The sequence below is a fragment of the Rhinopithecus roxellana genome, chromosome 3, assembly GCF_007565055.1.
Source record: "Rhinopithecus roxellana isolate Shanxi Qingling chromosome 3, ASM756505v1, whole genome shotgun sequence".
Taxonomy (NCBI): Eukaryota; Metazoa; Chordata; class Mammalia; order Primates; family Cercopithecidae; genus Rhinopithecus; species Rhinopithecus roxellana.
In genome coordinates, this window is record NC_044551.1 from 147,692,972 (window position 1) to 147,713,491 (window position 20,520).

The 20,520-nt window shown below is 36.7% G+C and overlaps 1 protein-coding gene across 2 annotated transcripts in view; it reads right to left on the bottom strand.

Annotated features, from left to right (window-relative positions):
- The window catches only part of SCAMP1 (secretory carrier membrane protein 1), a 117,912-nt gene that overhangs the window by 69,183 nt on the left and 28,209 nt on the right, over positions 1 to 20,520 (bottom strand). For both annotated transcript variants that reach the window (XM_030927575.1, XM_030927574.1), the window contains exon 2: positions 10,816 to 10,893. In XM_030927575.1, the coding sequence (XP_030783435.1) occupies positions 10,816 to 10,893 (78 nt within the window). The remainder of the gene's footprint in view (positions 1 to 10,815; positions 10,894 to 20,520) is intronic.

The window sequence follows — 20,520 nt, forward strand, 5'->3', positions numbered from 1 at the left end:
GGGCTAATATCCAGAATCTACAAAGAACTCAAACAAATATACGAGAAAAAAACAAACAACCCCATCAAAAAGTGGGCAAAGGATATGAACAGACATTTCTCAAAAGAAGATATTCATACAGCCAACAGACACATGAAAAAATGCTCATCATCACTCGCCATCAGAGAAATGCAAATCAAAACCACAATGAGATACCATCTCACACCAGTTAGAATGGCAATCATTAAGAAGTCAGGAAACAACAGGTGTTGGAGAGGATGTGGAGAAATAGGAAGACTTTTACACTGTTGGTGGGATTGTAAACTAGTTCAACCATTATGGAAAACAGTATGACAATTCCTCAAGGATCTAGAACTAGATGTACCATATGACCCAGCCATCCCACTACTGGGTATATACCCAAAGGATTATAAATTATTCTACTACAAAGACACATGCACACGTATGTTTATTGCGGCACTATTCACAATAGCAAAGACTTGGAATCAACCCAAATGTCCATCTGTGACAGACTGGATTAAGAAAATGTGGCACATATACACCATGGAATACTATGCAGCCATAAAAAAGGATGAGTTTGCGTCCTTTGTAGGGACATGGATGCAGCTGGAAACCATCATTCTTAGCAAACTATCACAAGAACAGAAAACCAAACACCGCATGTTCTCACTCATAGGTGGGAACTGAACAATGAGATCACTTGGACTCGGGAAGGGGAACATCACGCACTGGGGCCTATCATGGGGAGGGGGGAGGGGGGAGGGGGGAGGAGGGAGGGATTGCATTGGGGAGTTATACATGATATAAATGATGAATTGATGGGTGCTGACGAGTTGATGGGTGCAGCACACCAACATGGCATAAGTATACATATGTAACAAACCTGCACGTTATGCACATGTACCCTAGAACTTAAAGTATAATAAAAAAAAATAAAAAAAAGAAACTCATTTTAAATATAAACATATAGATTCGAAGTAAACAGAAAAATATACCATGCTAACACTAACAAAAAATTTCAGAAAAAGCAGACTTAAAGCAAAGAAAGTCATTAGAGATAAAGAAGGGCATTACATAATGATACATGGGTCAATTCTCCAAGACATAGCATTCCTTAATGTATATGCACCTAATGACAGAGCATCAAACTACAAGAGGCAAAAACTAATGGAACTGCAAGGAGAAAGATGAAACTACTATTATAGTTGTAGACTCCAACACCCCTCAAATCAGAAATGGACCAATCTAGCAGGCAAAAAATCATTAAGAACATAGCTGAATTCAACAATACCATCCATTGACTGGATATAATTAACGCCTATCAACCCCTTTATCCAACAGCAGAAACGCATTCTTCTCAAGTTCACCTGGAACATTCACCAAGACAGAAGACATTCTGTAACATTTAAAAACACATCTTAACAAATTTTTAAAAAATAGAAATATAGTATTTACTCTCAAACAACAAGGGAATTAAATGAGAAATCAGTAACACGAAGAAAACTGAAACATCCCAAAATATATGGAAATTTAAAAAGACACCTCTAAATAACACAAGTCAAAGAAGAAATCTCAAGAGAAATTTTAAAGTATTTTGAGCTAAGTGGAAAAAAATGTGTATCTTATCGAAATTTGTGGGATGCAGTGAAAGTAGAGTTTAGAGCACAACGTATAGCATTGAGTGCATATATTAGATAAGAAAGATCTAAAATCCATACTCCAATTTTCCATCTTAGGAAACCAGAAAAAGAAAAGCAAATCAAATCCAAAATAAGCAGAAGAAAAGAAATAAGAGCAGAAATCAATGAAATTAAAAACAGGAAATCAATAGAAAAAAATCAACAAAATGAAAACCTGGCTTTTGCAAAAGACCAATAAACTCAATAAGCCTCTAGTCAGGCTCCCTAAGGAGGAACAAAAGGGAGGACACAAATTACTAATATCAGAAATGAAGGAAGAGACATCCACTGAGGTCCCATAGACATTAAAAGGATAACCAAGACATATTATGAATAACTCTATGCCCAAAAATCTGATAACCTACAAGAAATGCACCAGTGCCTTGGAAAATGCAATCTGTGAAAACTTACAGAAGAAAAAACAGACTATCTAAATAGGCCTATATTTATTAAAGATATTGACTCAATAAGTAATAACCTTCCAAAACAGGAAGTAACAGGCCCAGATGGATCCACTGGTGAATGCTACCAATCATTTAAGGTAGAAATTTTATTAACTCCATACAGTCTCAATCGGAGGAAAGAAGCAAAAGGAAGACTTCCTAATTGATTCTATGAGGCTAGAAATACCCTCATATCAAACCAGACAAAGACACAAGAAAAAAACTATAGATCAATATTCTCTGATGAACATGGATGCAAAAATCTTCAACAAAATATTAGCAGATTGAATCCAATCATATATGAAACAAATCATATATAAAACCAAGTGGGATTTTTTCCAGGTATCCTAGGCTGGTTCAACATTCAAAATTCAATTAATGTAATTCATTATGTTAACAGGCTAAAAAAGAAAAATCATATGACCATATCAGTAGATACAGAAACATTTCACAAAATCCAACACCCATTCATAATAGAACCATTCAGCAAACTAGGAATAGAGGGAAACTTCCTCAATTTGATAAAGAACACCTACAAAAAGCCCAATGCTAACATCAACTTAATGATAAGAAACTAGAAGTTTCCAGCTAAGATCAGGAACAAGGCAAGGATATCCCCTCTCACCACTCCTTTTCAACACTGTACTAGAAGTCATAACTAATATAATAAGACCCAAAAAAACGTATGAAGATTATTAAGAAGAAAGAAATAAGACTGTCTTGGTTCACAGATAACAAGATCATCTATATGGAAAATTCAATGGTACTGACAAAAGCCTCCTAGAACTAATAAATGAATTATACTAAGGTTGCACAATACAAAGTTAATATATAAAAGTCAATCACTTTCATACATAACAGCAATGAACAAGTAGAATTTCAAATTAAACCCATACCATTTATATCAACATCCCCCAAAGTAAAACAGACATAAATCTAATGAAATATGTACACATTCTATATGTGAAAAACTATAAAACTGATGAAATAAATCAAAGAATAAGAGATATTCCATGATCATGGATAGGAAGACTCAATACTATTAAGATGTCAGGTTTTCCCAACTTGATCTACAGATTCAATGCAATCCCAATCAAAATCCCAGCAAGTTATTTTGTGGATATTGACAAACTAATGTTGAAGTTTATATGGAAAGGAAAAAAAACCCAAAACACTCAACACAATATTGAAAAAGAAGAATAAAGTTGGAAGACTGACACTACTAGAGTTCACTTAACTATAAAGAAACAGTCATCCAGACAGTATGGTATTGACAAAAGATTAGAAAAACAGACCAACAGGACAGAATGGAGAGCCCAAAAATAGACCCACATAACTACAGTCAACTGATCTCGGACAATGGAGCAAAGGCAGTACGGTCTTTTCAACAAATGGTGCTAGAGCAAAATTAATTCAGAATGGATCACAGAAGCCAAGCATATGCCTATAGTCCCAGCTACTAGGGAGGCCAAGGCAAAAGAATTCCTTGAGCTTAAGAGTTCAAGACCAGCCTGAGCAACATGGCAAAACCCTGTCACTACAATAAATAAATAAATATTTAAAAATGGATCATAGGCCTAAATATAAAATGCAAAACGATAAAACTTCTTGAAGACAACACAGGAGAAAACTTAATTGACCTTGGGTATGGTGATGACTTTTTAGAGAGAGCAACAATGGCATGATCCCTGAAAGAAATAATTGAAAAGCTGGACTTCCTTAATATTAATGCTCTGCAAAAGACAATGTCAAGAGAATGAGAACACAAACCACAGACTGGGAGAAAATATTTTCATCTGGTAAAGAACTATTATCCAAAAGATACAAGAACCCTTAAAATTCAACAATAACAAACCAATTAAGAAATGGACAGAAGACCTTAACAGACACTTCATCAAAAGAAGATATAAAGATGACAAGTGAGCATATAAAAAGGTACTCCACATCATATATCATCAGGGAAATGCAAACTAAAACAATGACATACCACTACATACCAATTAAAATGGCCAAAATCCAAAACATTGATAACACCAAATGTTGGAGAGGATGTAGAGCAACAGAAACTCTCATTCATTGCTGGATGGAGTGCAAAATGGTACAGACTTTGAAAGATCGTTTGGCAGTTTCTTACAAAACTAAACATACTGTTACCATATGGTCCAGTAATTCTATTCCTTGGTATTTATCCAAAGGAACTGAAAACTTACATCCATACAAAAAACCCACATACAGTTATTTATAGCAGCTTTATTCATCACTGCCAAAATTTGGTAGTAATCAAGATGTCCTTGAGTTTGTGGATGGCTAAATAAGCTGTGGTACATCCAGACAATAGTATGTTATTCAGCACTAAAAGGAAATGAGCTAAGAAGCCATGAAAAGACATGGAGGAACCTTATTATGCATACTAAGTGAAAGAAGCCAATCTGAAAGGCTACATTATGTATGATTCCAACTATATGACACTGTGGAAAAGGCAAAACTATGGAGATGGTAAAAAGATCAGTAGTTGCCAGGGTCTGTGAAGGGGCAGGAAGATGAATAAGTATAGCACAGAGGATTTTTAAGGCAATGAAAGTACTCAGTGTGACGTTATAATGATGGATATATGTCATTATACATTTGTCCAAACCCACAGAATGTACAACATCAAGAATGAACCCTGGGGCCAGGTGTAGTGGCTCACGCCTGTAATCCCAACACTTTGGGAGGCTGAGACGGGCGGATCACTTGAAGCTAGGAGTTTGAGACCAGCCTGGCCAACATGGTGAAACCCCATCTCTACTAAAAATAAAAAAAAGTAGATGGGTGTGGGTGGTGCAAACCTGTAATCCCAGCTACTCAGGAGGCTGAGGCAGGAGAATCACTTGAACCCAGGAGGCGGATGTTGCAGTGAGCCAAGATCGTACTCCAGCCTGGGCGACAGAGCAAGACTCTGTCTCAAAAAAAAAAAAAAAAAAAAAAAAAAAAAAAAAAAAAAAGCGAACCTGGGCCAGGAACAGTGGCTTATGCCTGTAATCCTAGGATTTTGGGAGGCCAAGGTGGGAAGACTGCTTGAGCTCAGGAGTTTGAGGTTACAGTAAGCTACAATCATGCCACTTCACTGAAGCCTGGGCAACAGAGTAAGACCCTGTCTCAAAAAAAAAAAAAAAAAAGAAGTGAACCCTAACATAATCTATAGACTCTGGGTGATTATGATGTGTCAATATAGATTCACCAATTGTAACAAATGTCTACTCTGGTGGAGGATGTTGATAACGGTGAAGGCATAATGTTTTCAAAGTTCAATTACGTTGTAGTAACTACTTCATTTATTTTTAAGCTAGGTTTTACTTATCCATTCATCGGTTGATAGGAACATAGGTTATTTCCAATTTTTGGCTGAATTTGTGTGCTGGTTTTTATGTGGACGTAGGTTTTCACTTCACTTGGGCATATACCTAAGAGTGGAATTACAGGGTCATAAGGTAACTCTATGTTTGGTCATATGGTAACTCTATGTTTAACAAATGCCTAGAGCTAGCAAAGTGTTTTACAAAGCAGCTGCACCATTTTACATTCCCATCATCAGTATGTGAAGGTTCCAATTCTCCACATCCGTGCCAATACTCGCTATTGCCTCTTTGATTATAGACATCCTAGTAGATGTGAAGTGGTATCCTCCTTGTGGTTTTCATTTGCATCTTGACAGCTAACAATGTTGAACATTTTTTCACATGCTTATCGGCCATTTATCTTCTTAGGAGAAACGGCTATTCAAAATGTCTATGCCCATTATAAACTGGGTTGTCTTTTTTTTTGTGGGGGGGTGGGGGGCGGGGTGGGACAAAGTCTTCAAGTCTTCCTCTGTCTCCCAGGATGGAATGCAGTGGCACCATCTTGGAACACTGCCACCTCCCTCTCCCAGGTTCAAGTGATTTTCCTGCTTCAGCCTCCTGAGTAGCTGGGACTCAGGCATGTATTCCAGGCATGTGGACTCACCACACCTGGTTAATTTGTGTATTTTTGGTAGAGATGGGGTTTTGCCATGTTGGTCAGGCTGGTCTCAAACTCCTGACCTCAAATGATCCACCCACCTCAGCTTCCAAAGGTGCTGGGATTACAAACATGAGCCACCACACCTAGCCTGGTTGTCTTTTTAATATTGAACTGTAAGAATTTAATATATATTCTGGATACAAGTCCCTTATCAAATATGTGATCTGCAAACGTTTTCCCATTCTGTGAGATGTCTTTTCATCTTTCATCACTTTCATCAAAGTGAAAAGTGATGTCTTTTCACTTTCTTGATAGTGTTCTTAGACAAAAAGTTTTACATTTTGATGTCCACATTGCCTGTTTTCTATTTTGTTGTTTGTACTTTCAATGTCACATCTAAGAAACCATGGCCTAACTAAACGTAATGAAGATTTACTCCTATGTATAGTTTTAGTGCTTACCTTTAGGTCTATGATCGAGTTAATTTTTATGTATGGGATGAGGTAGGAGTCCAACTTCATTCTACTGTATGTGGACATCCAGTTATTCCAGCACCATTTACTGAAAAGATCATTCTTTCCCATTGGATTATCTTGACAATCTTGTCAAAAATCAGTTGATCATAAATGTAAGTGTTTATTTCTGGGTTGTCAGTTCCACTGATTTGCATGTTTATGCCAGTACCATACTGTCTTCATTATTGTAACTTTGTAACAAAACTTTATCTTAACCTCCTTTCCCTTTCCAGTCCCCATTTCTCTCATCCTCTCCCCTAAAAACAACTCTCTGCTCTCCACTGCTGCAAAAATCCTGCAGCAACAGAAAATGAATATATCCAGTGTGAAGTATTCATCTGGATCCACTGAAAACCTACAGAAGTCAAGCCTTATGATCACCCACAGTCTCTTTTGACTCTATACAATGGGGAGATGGTCTCAAAAGGGTCAGGGGCTCATGAGTTAATTAGACCTTGGCTGGAGCAAATGGCACATTAGAAGATAAGAGTAAAAAGATAGTCTGGAGAAAACAAACTGGTACTCTGTACTTTCTGCTCAATTGTTCTGAAAGCCTAAAAAAATAGTCCATGAAAACAAAATTAAAATAAAAACAAAAAGTCTGAAGTCAAACCATGGATGGTCTCACATGCCAAACTACTGAGTAGGCAATGCATAATCATTTCTAAGGAAGGCAGATGACCTACTCTGACCTCTGCTTTAGGAAAATAAGTCCAGTCACAGTATAAAAAGGGATTTGAAGAGAGAGGCTGGAAGTAGATAACTAGATAGGTCATTCTATCATTTCACATGAGTGCCTGAATTAGGCCAGGTAAGAAAGAAAGAATGAAAAGAACAGACAGGTCATATCTCCAGCAGGGATAAGTGACAGGATGTGGCAACTCATTAGACTTAGGAAAAGAAGCTGTTAGCGCCAAAGACAACTCGGGTGTTTCTAGCCAATGATACTAGGATATAAGTCAACAGTATCATTAAATGAGACTGGAAACAAACAGGTTCCAGAAGGGACAGATAATGAGCTCCAAGAACGACAAAACAGTGAGAAGCAGAAGGCAAAGAAAAAGAGAAAAAAGAAGTGCACAGCGAGAGAAAATAAAGACAGGTGTTAAACCATACAGAATGCTTTCACAGTATTAAAGATGAGTAAACTACCATGTACAATTATATCCAGTCAGTCCCTGGAGCTAGATGCTTTAGTCTTAATTTTCAAGAGACACTAATACTAAATTATTTAACTTAGCTAAGCATGGTGGTTCATGCCTGTAATCCCAACACTTTGGGAGGACAAGGCAGAAGGATTGTTTGAGTCCAGGAGTTTGAGGCCAGCCTGGGAAACCAAGCAAGAACCTGTGTCTATAAAAAAATAAAATTATTTAACTCAACATTTTCCTCCCTGCCTTCACTGTAATATATATATATAAAAGATTTCCAAAGAAGTTATATGGTTTGCCTAAAGTTACCAACTGCATAGTGGTAGGGCCTAGGTTAAAATGCAGGTCCTCTTTGTACTCAGAAAGTAAGTACAAAAGAAAACAATTTTATTATAAAAGAAGAAGAGGGCAGGAACTTTCTAAATCTTAGCAAGATTATACACTTAGGCATTCTGCTAGAAGATCTTCTTGACCTCAAGTAGCTCACCATACCCTGATACAACAATCAAGACGCTTCAGTTTCACAAACACTGTCCTATGATAAAAATATGAATACCACCAATTAACTAAAACAGGACCAAGGTCTAATGCTAATGTACCACTTAAATCAATTATCTAAGTACACCTAATGTCTTTGGAAAATAATCACAGCCACAAAAATGGACAAATTTCTGAAATCACATCATATAATAAAAGAATATTTAATATTTAAACTGTGTTTTCCATCATGTTAACAGTGCAGAGGAAAATGCACCCAATTCTCTTAACAATTTTCCTGGTTCTGGCACCGTATCACTGTTCATCAAATCTAAGGGAAGCATTTCATTGTAAATTGGCTTCTCATTATTGCCTAGCTCCCTGCTCAAGACTATTCACTTTCAGAAAATCTTTCTGTAACCATAAAGTCTCAACATTCAGAATCATGACTTATATTTTGTTTGATTTGTTCTGGATATATCTTCTTTGTGTCTGTGTAATTTTTAATTACACCAATTAGGTGAGAAATCTTTCAAAGACCAGGACTATTTTTTCTATTTCTTAAGTAACTATCTCCAAAGACAGCACTAGCAAAATGAAAAAGGCAAAACCTTTACAGATAACACATGAGTTAACAAGCCAGTTCTGCCACTTTACTTGTTAGCTGACCTGTGTCTCAGATTCTTTATTAGTAAAATGGAAATTTAAAATATCAATTTTGAATGTTATGAGAATTCAATAAGATAATACAGGCAAAGCACATGGCACAAAGTAGATGGCTTGATGAAGAATACTACAACAGATAAGAGTAATCTAAAGCTGCTAACTATATAAAAAGGCTAAACATATTTCTTGCTAGTAAAGTTTTCCAAACATTTATATAATAATCTCTTTTCATTCTTTATCGACAAACTTTAAAAATGGTCTTGTTCCCATCTCCACCTCCTAGAAATCAAGTTAAAAGAACTACATATAGAGGAATATAATTTGCCAGCTCTTCTTTTTTTCCCTTCAACAACTACTACCAAATTGGACTCTCACATATTCACAGCACTAATTCATTATAAGGTTGAATCATATGACACCACCATTTTTATATATCAAAACTGGTCAGCTTATTGGCCATTTCACATGTTTTAACCTGTAATTTACATGCTCAAAAAGCACTTCAGTGATCCCAACCTGGGATTAATTTGCTACATATACGCAAAGGCTGTTAAATGAGGGCTTTGAAATAAAGAGAAATTTTAAAGTTCATTCTTATTTTAATGCTTTTACTTTTGGACTGTTTTTTACCAACAATACTATTGACATCGAATATGTGGGGTTTTTCCCCCCACACCAACCAGTTCTCCAACTCTTTGGACACCATCTAGATGTCCTACAATTCAGTTCAATTCTGATACTACCTACCTGGATTATCACAGATCCCACAGGTTAAGAGCTCATTTCAGACACCAGTCACAAGTCACAGATTGCCGCCCATACTGACTAACTTGCTATAAACTGGGCGTTTCCATGACCCTCTCCTTGGGTTTGATAATTTTCTAGAAGGGCTCTCAGAACTCAAGGAAACAGTTTACTTACTGTTAGCAGCTTATTAAAGGACACAACTCAGGAACAGCCAAATAGAAGAGATGCACAGGGCAAAGTAACAAAGTATTGGAGGGGGACCCAAATGCAGGAGATGAAATTATTTGCCACAGAAATTCTGGGGATAATTTTCAACAGAATATAACTCAAAAGTTTCCAAATCCAGGTCACAATAAAATCATCAAAAGAACTTAAAAACAAAATGCCCTGACTCTAAGAGATTAGGGCCATAAGGAGTAGTGTAATAAAGTCCCCCAGACACTTCTAATATACATCTAGAGTAGCAAACCATTGTTTTATGAGGATTTTTTAAATACTTGTACATTTTATATATCAAGACTAAATTTTGAGGCCAGGTGCCATGGCTCACATCTGTAGTTGCAGCACTTTGGGAGGCTGAGGTGGGAGGATGGCTTGAGACCAGGAGTTCAAGACCAGCCTGGGGAACATAGAAGACCCTGTCTCTACAATAAATAAATTTTTAAAAGAAAAAGAAAAAAATAACTAAATTTTGAGGGCAAAAATATGCTTTCCTAGCCTGGGTAAAGTTCCAGAGAGTCTACTCTGCCAGAACAGAAGGCTAGGACTATTCAGAATAATCTAATTCAAATGACAATCATACAAACATTCATGTTACAGTTCTACACAGTTTCCACATAAAAAAAAAATCACCCCACATTATCAGGCAGATGACATGTACACCAAGAAATATTTCTCTAATTCCTAGTATTTTAAGTAGTGTAGAAAAGTTTACATTTTAGAAAGATTATTGTGATTTAATTTGTAAAACATAAAAGAAAATATTACTACTAATATTTCTACATATTTAAAAAAAACCAAGCTTGCTGAATACTAAATAAAATATTAACAATTTGTTTTATTTAAGTTTAACCAACCCACCAAAAAAGAAACCATAGTTGAAATATAATTCCTATTGAATTTCATTTTAAACATTTAAAAGCAAGAATAATCTTACTGTTCTAGAATCCGAGAATGGATTATATTCGTCAAGTCCTGGTGGAACATTTCTTGTCACTTGTGTAACTGATGGATCCTAGAATAAAATTTAAAGGAGAAAAAAAAAGGTGACTTACCCTTTAAAAAATAATTTTGATATTTACATACCATTTGCTTTTCTATACTTGTGGTCACCCAGCAAAGCTAACAGAGGAAAATAAAAGAAGATTCTCAGATTTACTGTCTCATTTCAACAATGGTGAAATTTAAACCCATACAACCTTCACATTCTCAAAGGAAAACAAAAACTGAGCGAGATTCAAATCAGCTGCAAGCCATTACATCAAGATAAAAAGTAAATTACCTCTTAATAACTGTGTGGAACTGACTACACAAGAGCATCTTAACAAATCTCAGGCGGACCCACCATCATTTCCTTTGGCCCCGACAAGGAATTCATGTTCCCCCTTTTTATAAAATTTTCAATTTCTCCCACTGAAGATTTCATACTACATTACAAATCAATGTCATATACAGCCAACATCTAGAGCATTCAATATTAAATTACCTCTTACTTGTTTTATTCTACTCCAATATCTCTACTTTACTGTAGTTTATTTCACCACATGATCGTAGACTGTCTTCCCTTTTCCAAGTATAACACATGATCACACCATTCCAACTTTTCAAATCTTTTAATATTAGACTGTCATAAAAATAACCAAATCACACGGTGAGAGGGAAAAATGGCAGATAGGAGGCAATACTAACTTGCAGCTCCCACTCAATGGACAGAGCATCACATGGAGACCTACATCGCGTATTCTTGCTCCAAAAACTATGCAGGAACATACCAGGAAAGCCAAGAAAATCCACAGACCCTTTGAAGAAGATGGATTCCTGCTGCAGGCTCCTGAGACAGCCAAGGAACTCCGAAGACAAAGGACACAATCTCTTGGGAGCTCTATGGTCCCGCTCACCACCTGATCCTCCTCCTACTACTGCAGCTAATGTGCTCTTGAAAGTGCCACCTCCTGGCTGGAGGCCAACCAACATAAAACCAGCATACTTAAAAATACAACCAAGGACCCTCAGAGTCCACTTCACTCTGCTGCTACTTCCATGGAAGCATGTGCTGGTATCCACGGCTGACAGACCTGAAGACGGATCACATCACAGGACTCTTTGCAGACAGTCCCCAGTACCATCCCAGAGCCCAGTAGCTCCACTGGGCTAGATCCAGAAGAGAAATAACAATTACTGTAGTTCAGCTCTCAGGAAGCCCCATCCCTATGGGAAAGGGGGAGCGCCACATCAAGGGAGCACCCCGTGTGACAAAAGATACTGAACAGCAGCCCTTGAGTTCCAGATCTTCCCTCCAATATAGTCTACCAAAATGAGAAGGAACCAAAAAAAACAATTCCAGTAATATGACAAAACAAGGTTCTTCAACACCCCGAAAAGATCACACTAACTCACCAGCAATGAATCCAAACCAACACAAAACCTCTAACATGCCAGAAAAAAAGGTCAACTTTTAAACTGATCAAGGAGGCACCAGAGAAAGGTAAAGTCCAACTTAAAGAATTTAAAAAAAAAAAAAATGAATACAGGATACGAATAGAAAAATTTTCAGTGAAATAGCATAAATAAAAAACAATCTCAACTTCTGGAAACCAAGGACACACTTAGAGAAATGAAAAATGTACTGGAAAGTCTTAGCAATAAAATCGAACTAGTAGAAGAAAGAACTTCAGAGTTCAAAGACAAGGCTTTCGAATTAACCCAATCCAACAAAGACAAAGAAAAAATAATTTTAAAAAATGAAAAAAGCCTCTTAAGAAGTTTGGGATTATGTTTAACAACCAAGCCTAAGAATAATTGTTCTTGAGGAAGAAGAGAAATCTAAAAGTTTGGAAAACATATTTGAGAGAATAATTGAGGAAAACTTCTCCGGCCTTGCTAGAGATTTAGACATCTAAATACAAGAAGCTCAAAGAACACCTGGGAAATTCATCATAAAAAGATCATCACCTAGGCACAGTCATCAGGTTGTCTAAAGTCAAGACAAAGGAAAGAATCTAAAGAGCTGTGAGGCAAAAGCATCAGGTAACCCATAAAGAAAAATCTATCAGATTAACAGCAGGTTTCTCTGCAGAAATTCTACAAGCTAGAAGAGCTGAAGTCCTACGTTTAATCTCCTTAAATAAAACCATTATCAGCTAAGAATTCTCTATCCAGCAAAACTAAGCTTTATAAATGAACAATACAGACTTTTTTCAGATAAACGCTGAGAGAATATGAAAACGAGCTCTAAATCTTGAAACAAATCCTCAAAATACACCAAAATAAAATCTCCTTAAAGCATAAATCTCACAGCCCCTATAAAACAACACAACGAAAAAGAAAAAGAAAGAAAAAGGTATTCAGGCAACAAATTAGCACAATGAATAGAACGGTACCTCACATCTCAATAACATTGTTTGTAAATGGCTTAAATGCTCCACTTAAAGGATACAGAATGGCAGAATGGATAAGAATTTACCAACTATCTGCTGTCTTTCAAGAGACTCCCCTGACACATAAGTACTCACATAAACTTAAGGTAAAGGACTAGAAAAAGATATTCCATGCAAATGGACACCAAAAGCAAGAGTAGTTTTTATATCAGACAAAACAAACTTTAAAGCAACAGTACTTAAAAAAGACAAAGAGGAACATTATACAATGATAAAAGGAATAGTGCAACAGGAAAATATCAAAATCCTAAATACATATGCACCTAACACTGGAGCTCCCAAATTTATAAAACAATTACTACTAGACCTAAGAAATGAGATAGACAGCAACACAATAATAGTGGGGGACTTCAATACTCTACTGACAGCACTAGACAGGTCATCAAGACAAAAAGTCAACAAAGAAACAATGGACTTAAACTATACCCTAGGACAACTGGACTTAACATTTACAGAATATTCTACCCAACAACTGCAGAATATACATTCTCTTCATCAGCACATGGAACATTCCCCAAGACAGACCACATCATAGGGCACAAAACAAGTCTCAACAAATATAAGAAAATCAAAATTATATCAAGTACTCTTTCAGATCACAGTGGAATAAAATTGGAAATGCAACTCCAAAAGGAACCCTTAAAACCATAAAAATACATGGAAATTAAATAACCTGCTCCTGAATGATGATTGGGTCAACATTAAAATCAAGATGGGAATTTAAAAAGTATTTGAACTGAACAATAATAGTGACACAACCTATCAAAACCTCTGGGAAACAGCAAAAGTGGTGCTAAAAGGAAAGTTTATAGTATTAAATGCTTATATCAAAAAGTCTGAAAGAGCACAGACAGACAATCTAAGGTCACACCTCAAGGAAATAGAGAAACAAGAACAAACCAAACCCAAACCCAAAAGAAGAAAAGAAGTAACCAAGATCAGAGCAGAACTAAATGAAATAGAAACAAACAAACACAAAAGAAACAAAAAGTTGGTTTTTTGAAATGAGAAATAGACCATTAGCAAGATTAACCAAGAAAAAAAGAGAGAAGATCCAAATAAGCATAATTAGAAATGAAGCAGGTGCCGGGCGCGGTGGCTCAAGCCTGCAATCCCAGCACTTTGGGAGGCCGAGACGGGCGGATCACGAGGTCAGGAGATCGAGACCATCCTGGCTAACACGGTGAAACCCCGTCTCTACTAAAAAATACAAAAAACTAGCTGGGCGACGTGGCGGGCGCCTGTAATCCCAGCTGCTCGCGAGGCTGAGGCGGGAGAATGGCGTAGACCCAGGAGGCGGAGCTTGCAGTGAGCTGAGATCCAGCCACTGCACTCCAGCCTGGGCGGCAGAGCGAGACTCCGTCTCAAAAAAAAAAAAAAAAAAAAAAAAAAGAAATGAAGCAGGAGATATTACAACCAATACCACAGAAATACAAAGATTATTCAAGGCTACTACGAACATCATTACACAAATAAACTAGAAAACCTAGAGGAGATGGATAAATTCCTGGAAATATACAACCCTTGTAGATTAAACCAGGAAGAAATACAAACTCTGAACAGACCAGTAACAAGCAGTGAGAGTGAAGTGGTGATTAAAAAGTTACCAACAAAAAAGAGTCCATGGCTAGATGGATTCACAGCTGAATTCCATCAGACATTCAAAGAATTGGTATCAATCCTATTGATACTATCACAAAAGAGAAAGAGGGAATCTCCCCAAATCATTCTATGAAGCCAATATCACCCTAATACCAAAACCAGGAAAGGACGTAACAAAAAAAAAACTACAGGCCAACATCCCTGATGAAGATAGATGCAAAAATCCTCCTCAACCAAATACTAGTTAACCAAATCCAACAGCATATCAAAAAGATAATCCACCGTAATCAAGTAATTTCATAAGAGGGATGCAGGCATGGCTTAACATCCACAAATCAATAAATGTGATACACCACATAAACAGAATTAAAATCAAGCATCACCTGATCATCTCAATAGATGTAGAAAAAGCATTTGACAAAATCCAGTATCCCTTTATGAAAAAGCCTCAGCAAAATCGGCATAAAAGGGATATATCTTAAGGTAATAAAAGCCATCTATGACAAACCCACAGCCAACATTATACTGAATGGGGAAAAATTGAAAGCATTCCCCTTATGAACTGGAACAAGACAAGGATGCCAACTTTCACAACTTCTATTCTACACAGTACTGGAAGTCCTAGCCAGAGGAATCAGAAAAGAAAAAGAAATAAAGGCATCCAAATTGGTCAAGAGGAAGTCAAACTATTGCTGTTTGCTGATGACATGATTGTATACCTAGAAAACCCTAAAAATTCATCCAAAAGGCTCCTAAAACTGGTAAATGAATTCAGCAAAGTTTCAGGAAACTGAAACATTTGTGTACAACATTAATGTACACAAATCAGCAGCCATGCTATATACCAACAGCAACCAATCTGAAAATCAAATCAAGAACTCCACACCTTTTACAATAGCTGCAAAAAAAGAAAAAAAATAGTTAGGAATATACCTAACCAAGGAGGTGAAAGACCTCTACAAGGAAAAGTACAGAACACTGCTGAAAGAAATCACAGATGACACAAAGAAATGAAAAATGGTGCTGGGATCATTGGCAAGCCACATGTAGAAGAATGAAACTGGACCCTCATCTCTCACCTTATACAAAAATCAACTCAAGATGGATCAAAGACTTAAATCTAAGACCTGAAATCATAAAAATTCTAGAACATAACACTGAAAAAATCTTTCTTGACATTGGCTTAGGCAGAGGCTTTATGACCAAGAAACCAAAAGCAAACACAACAACAAAAAAGGATAACAGATGGGACTTAATTAAACTAAAAAGCTTGTGCATAGCAAAAGAAATAATCAGCAAACAGACAACCCAAAGAGTAGGAGAAAATCTTTGCAATCTATACATCTGACAAAGGACTAATACCCAGAGTCTACAAGGAACTCAAACAAATCAGCAAGAAAAAAACAAAGAATCCCATAAAAAACTGAGCTAAGGACATGAATAGACAATTCTTAAAAGAAGATGTACAAAAGGCCCACAAACATGAAAAAATGCTCAACAATAATTACCAGGGAAATGCAAAGCAAAACCACAATGTGATACCAACTTAGTCCTGAAAAAATGGCCATAATCAAAAAATAACAGATGTTGGTGTGGATGTGGTAAAAAGGGAACACTTTTACACTGTTAGTGAAAATGTAAACTAGTACAAACACTAAGGAAAACAGTGTGGAAATTCCTTAAAGAACTAAAAGCAGATCTACCCTTTGATCCAGCAATCCCACTCCTGGGTATCAATCCAAAGGAAAAGAAGTCATTATACGAAAAAGATATTTACACATGCATGTTTATAGCAGCACAATTTGCAACTGCAGAACCAGCCTAAATTCATATCAATGAGTGGATAAAGAAAATGTGGCATATATATATTTATACCATGGAATACTACTCAGTCATGAAAAGGAATGAAATAGTGGCATTTGCAGCAATCTGGACGGAGTTGGAGCTATTACTCTAAGTGAAGTAGCTGAGGACTGGAAAACCAAACACTGTATGTTCTCACAAGTAGGAGCTAAGTTATCAGGACACAAAGGCATAAGAATGGTACAATGAACTTCGGGGACCCATGGGAAATGGTGGGAGTGGGGTGAAGGATAAAAGACTTCACACTGGGTGCAATGTACACTGCTCGGGTGACAGGTGCACCCAAATCTCAGAAATCACCAGTGAGAAACTTATTCACATAACTAAACACCACCTGTTCCACAAAAACCTACCGAAATTTTTAAAAAACCTGAATCACAAAATTGTAGTATATGTACGTGTGTGTGTATAAAGTGTGTGTATATATATATATAAATGAACATCTCAACAGAATCAACTATGTAATTCATGCAAAAAGCATTTATAATGAACATCTCAGCATAATGAACATCAACAAAAGTCAACTACATGATTCACATGAAAAGCATTTCCCAAACTGTCGTGTAGGCTAACTTCGAATTTCTAGTCTCAAACTTTAATGTGCATCAAAATCAAATAAGACACAGAGTGTTGCACCCAACCCCCAGAATTTCTCATTCAGTAGGTCCGGGGTGGGGTCTGAAAACCTATATTTCTAACAGGTTCTCAGGTGATACTGCTTCTGCTGGTCTGGAGACGTCTCCTCTCTAGTCTATACTGTACCTTCTCCAATTCACCTTCCTCAAGACAGTCATTCTTTACCTCTCAAAAATGCAAAGCTAATTTTGCCATTCCCTTCCCCCAACCTCTTTCCTCTGTCCTTTATCCATTTCAGATTTTTAGAGGCTCTACACAAACTATAAAACAAAACACAAATTCCTCAAAATGAGATACAAGACTTCTAACCATCTAGCCTGCCTATCTTTCCAGCCTTATAAATTCATATGAGAAAGATCTTTCTCCCTTAACCAAATGAAACAAGCTACTGAATAAGGAGGCTCAAATTTGGCATAAAGGAAGTAGTAAGGATAAATTAAAAGTATAACACAGACAAAATATAAAGGCTTTAGCTTGCTCAACAGTAAAATGGGAAAGAGGGAATGAAATCACTCCACTTACTTCCCCAGAGTTCCCCTCCAAAGTTCACCCAAAAGTGTAAGGACCAAGAAGATTATCAAGAGACAAGGCATGTGTCAATGAGAAAATTGAGAAAACAGAAACATGACATTTTAATCAAAATTTTCAACTTGGCATTGCTAATCTAATTTAGAAATGAGTTTAGGGTCAACAAGCACCTTCATCAAATCCAGATGGTCCAGCTGTAGTCTCAATGCCTACCTTCACCATCATCTACAAAACCAGTAACCAGTGAGTCCTCAAACATCAGTCATACTCTTCCTTTGCATTGCTTCCCCTAGTTGGAATAGTTTTCCCAGCAGGGTCAGCCTAGCAATCTCTTCCTCTTCCTTACAGGCTCATTCTAAATATTACCTCATATGCTAAGCAATGATCTTTCTGATACCTTCCCTCTACCCAAGTCTCTCCACTCCAGGCTCAATGCTCCCACAGCACTTATGAGAGCTCCATCAACATCTATTTCTCTGAACGATGATAATCTTCATGCAAGTCTTTTCTCCCCCAATTGGACTGCGAACTCTTTGAAACAAGACTGTTTTGTTTTTTTTGTTTGTTTGTTTGTTTTTGAGATGGAGTCTCGCTATTGCCCGCGCTGGTGAAGTGCTGTGGCATGATCTCAGCTCACCACAACCTCCACCTTCAGGGTTCAAGCGATTCTCCTGCCTCAGTCTCCCAAGTAGCTGGGATTACAAGCATGTGCCACCATGCCTGGCTAATTTCTGTATTTTTAATAGAGACAGGGTTTCACCATGTTGGCCAGGCAGGCCTCGAACTCCTGGCCTCAAGTGATCCACCTGCCTCGACCTCCCAAAGTGCTGAGATTACAAGCAAGAGCCACCACACCCAGCCTTCAAATGTTTTCATTTTGTCTGTTGTGGTGATCTGTGATCAGTGATCTTTTTTTTTTTTCTTAAATCATACATGCCTGGTGATACTCTGTTTCTTCAACAAGTATTATTACCACCCCTATGGGGAAATACCCAAAGAGTAATTCTTCAAGATAATAGCAGCAGTAGTAACCAATAAATACTTCTTGAAAAAAATTGAGCATAAAGATAATTCCAAAAGTATAAATAAAAAGATGTTTAATCTCATTCATAAGAGAAACACTAATTAAAACTACACTGATGTAATCATTTCTCACCTATCAAATTAGCAAAAAAATCTAAAAGTCTGACATACTCTACTGACAAAACTGTAAGGAAGCAGGGATTCTCATGCATTGCTAACAGGAATAAACAGTGTTACAACCTTTATGTAGGGCAAGTAGGCAATGCCTAGCAAAATAACATCTGTATTTATCCTTTGACCCACAGTCTCACTTCTAGGAATCTACTCCAAAGAAATATCGGCAAAGCTCTATTTATAACCAGATGGAAGCACCACACTAATTAATCGACTGGAAGCAACCTAAATATCTATAAATAGAAGATGACTAAACAAACTATGACAATCTACATGATAAAGTACTATGCAGCTGAGTATCATTATGCAGTTGTAAAATGATACAAGGAGATATACAAGTGCTATGGGCTGAGTGAGAAAAGCAAGGTGCAGAGGAGTAAACAAATGTTAACCTCTGGTGCAAAAGGGAAGATAAAAATGAATATGTGTTTATGTTTTTTAAAAGGAAGAATCCAAAAACGAATAAAAATGATTCTCTACAGGGGAAGGAAAGCAACAGTAAAGACAGAGGATAGACTTCGAAGCTAGACTTAATTGTACACTGTTTTATAGCCTCTACTTTGGAAACATGAAAATGTTTTCATAATTACAAAACAAAATTAATTCAAAAAGAAAAAAGGAGGGAGACACAATGTAGGATTAGGAAGATGAATCCTGCTTAGCTAACAACATTCACGCTATCAACGTCATTCTCTCAGTGCCACAGAAGTACGAGTCCAACTCTCACTTTACAAATAAACACATCCAATTATCTTGAGTGTGCTAAAATTCACCTTAAAGACTTTGAAAAGCCAATAAATAAACAAGGTATAACTTAGTTCCACAGAGACTCAGAATAAAATCATTCTTCCAATTTTCTACTTTCAACTACAGTGACTAAAGTGCACTTGTTTCCTTCTAGATTCTAGAAATTTAATCCAGGCTAGAAGTTAACAGGCAGTTTGATAAAATCATTTTCTCAAGTGAACTGAGTTCACTCTCCTAATGCAGTATTAGATGACAAAGCATTAGAGTATGTACACAATATACCAAGAATAACACTAGATTTAGGAAGGTAAAGAACTGATATCTCTGAATTATCACATAATTAATGTTTCAAATTAGCTTTAGCAACTGTAAATAGTGTTGAGGAAGCCATACCCTCTAAACTGGGAGAAGACAACAAAATTGAAAAAGAATTAAGTAATGATAAATGATATTGTAATGCCTATTAAGTATTTAGCACTTACATTTATTTCCAATCCTTGCTATAATCTTTCCTGGTAGACTGTATCGTTCCATTTTTCAGAGAAAGAAGCTGTGGCCTTAAGGTCAGGAAACTTCCTTAAGGTCAATTAGTGCATGTCTGAGACAGAAATTAAACTAAGACTTTTCAATTC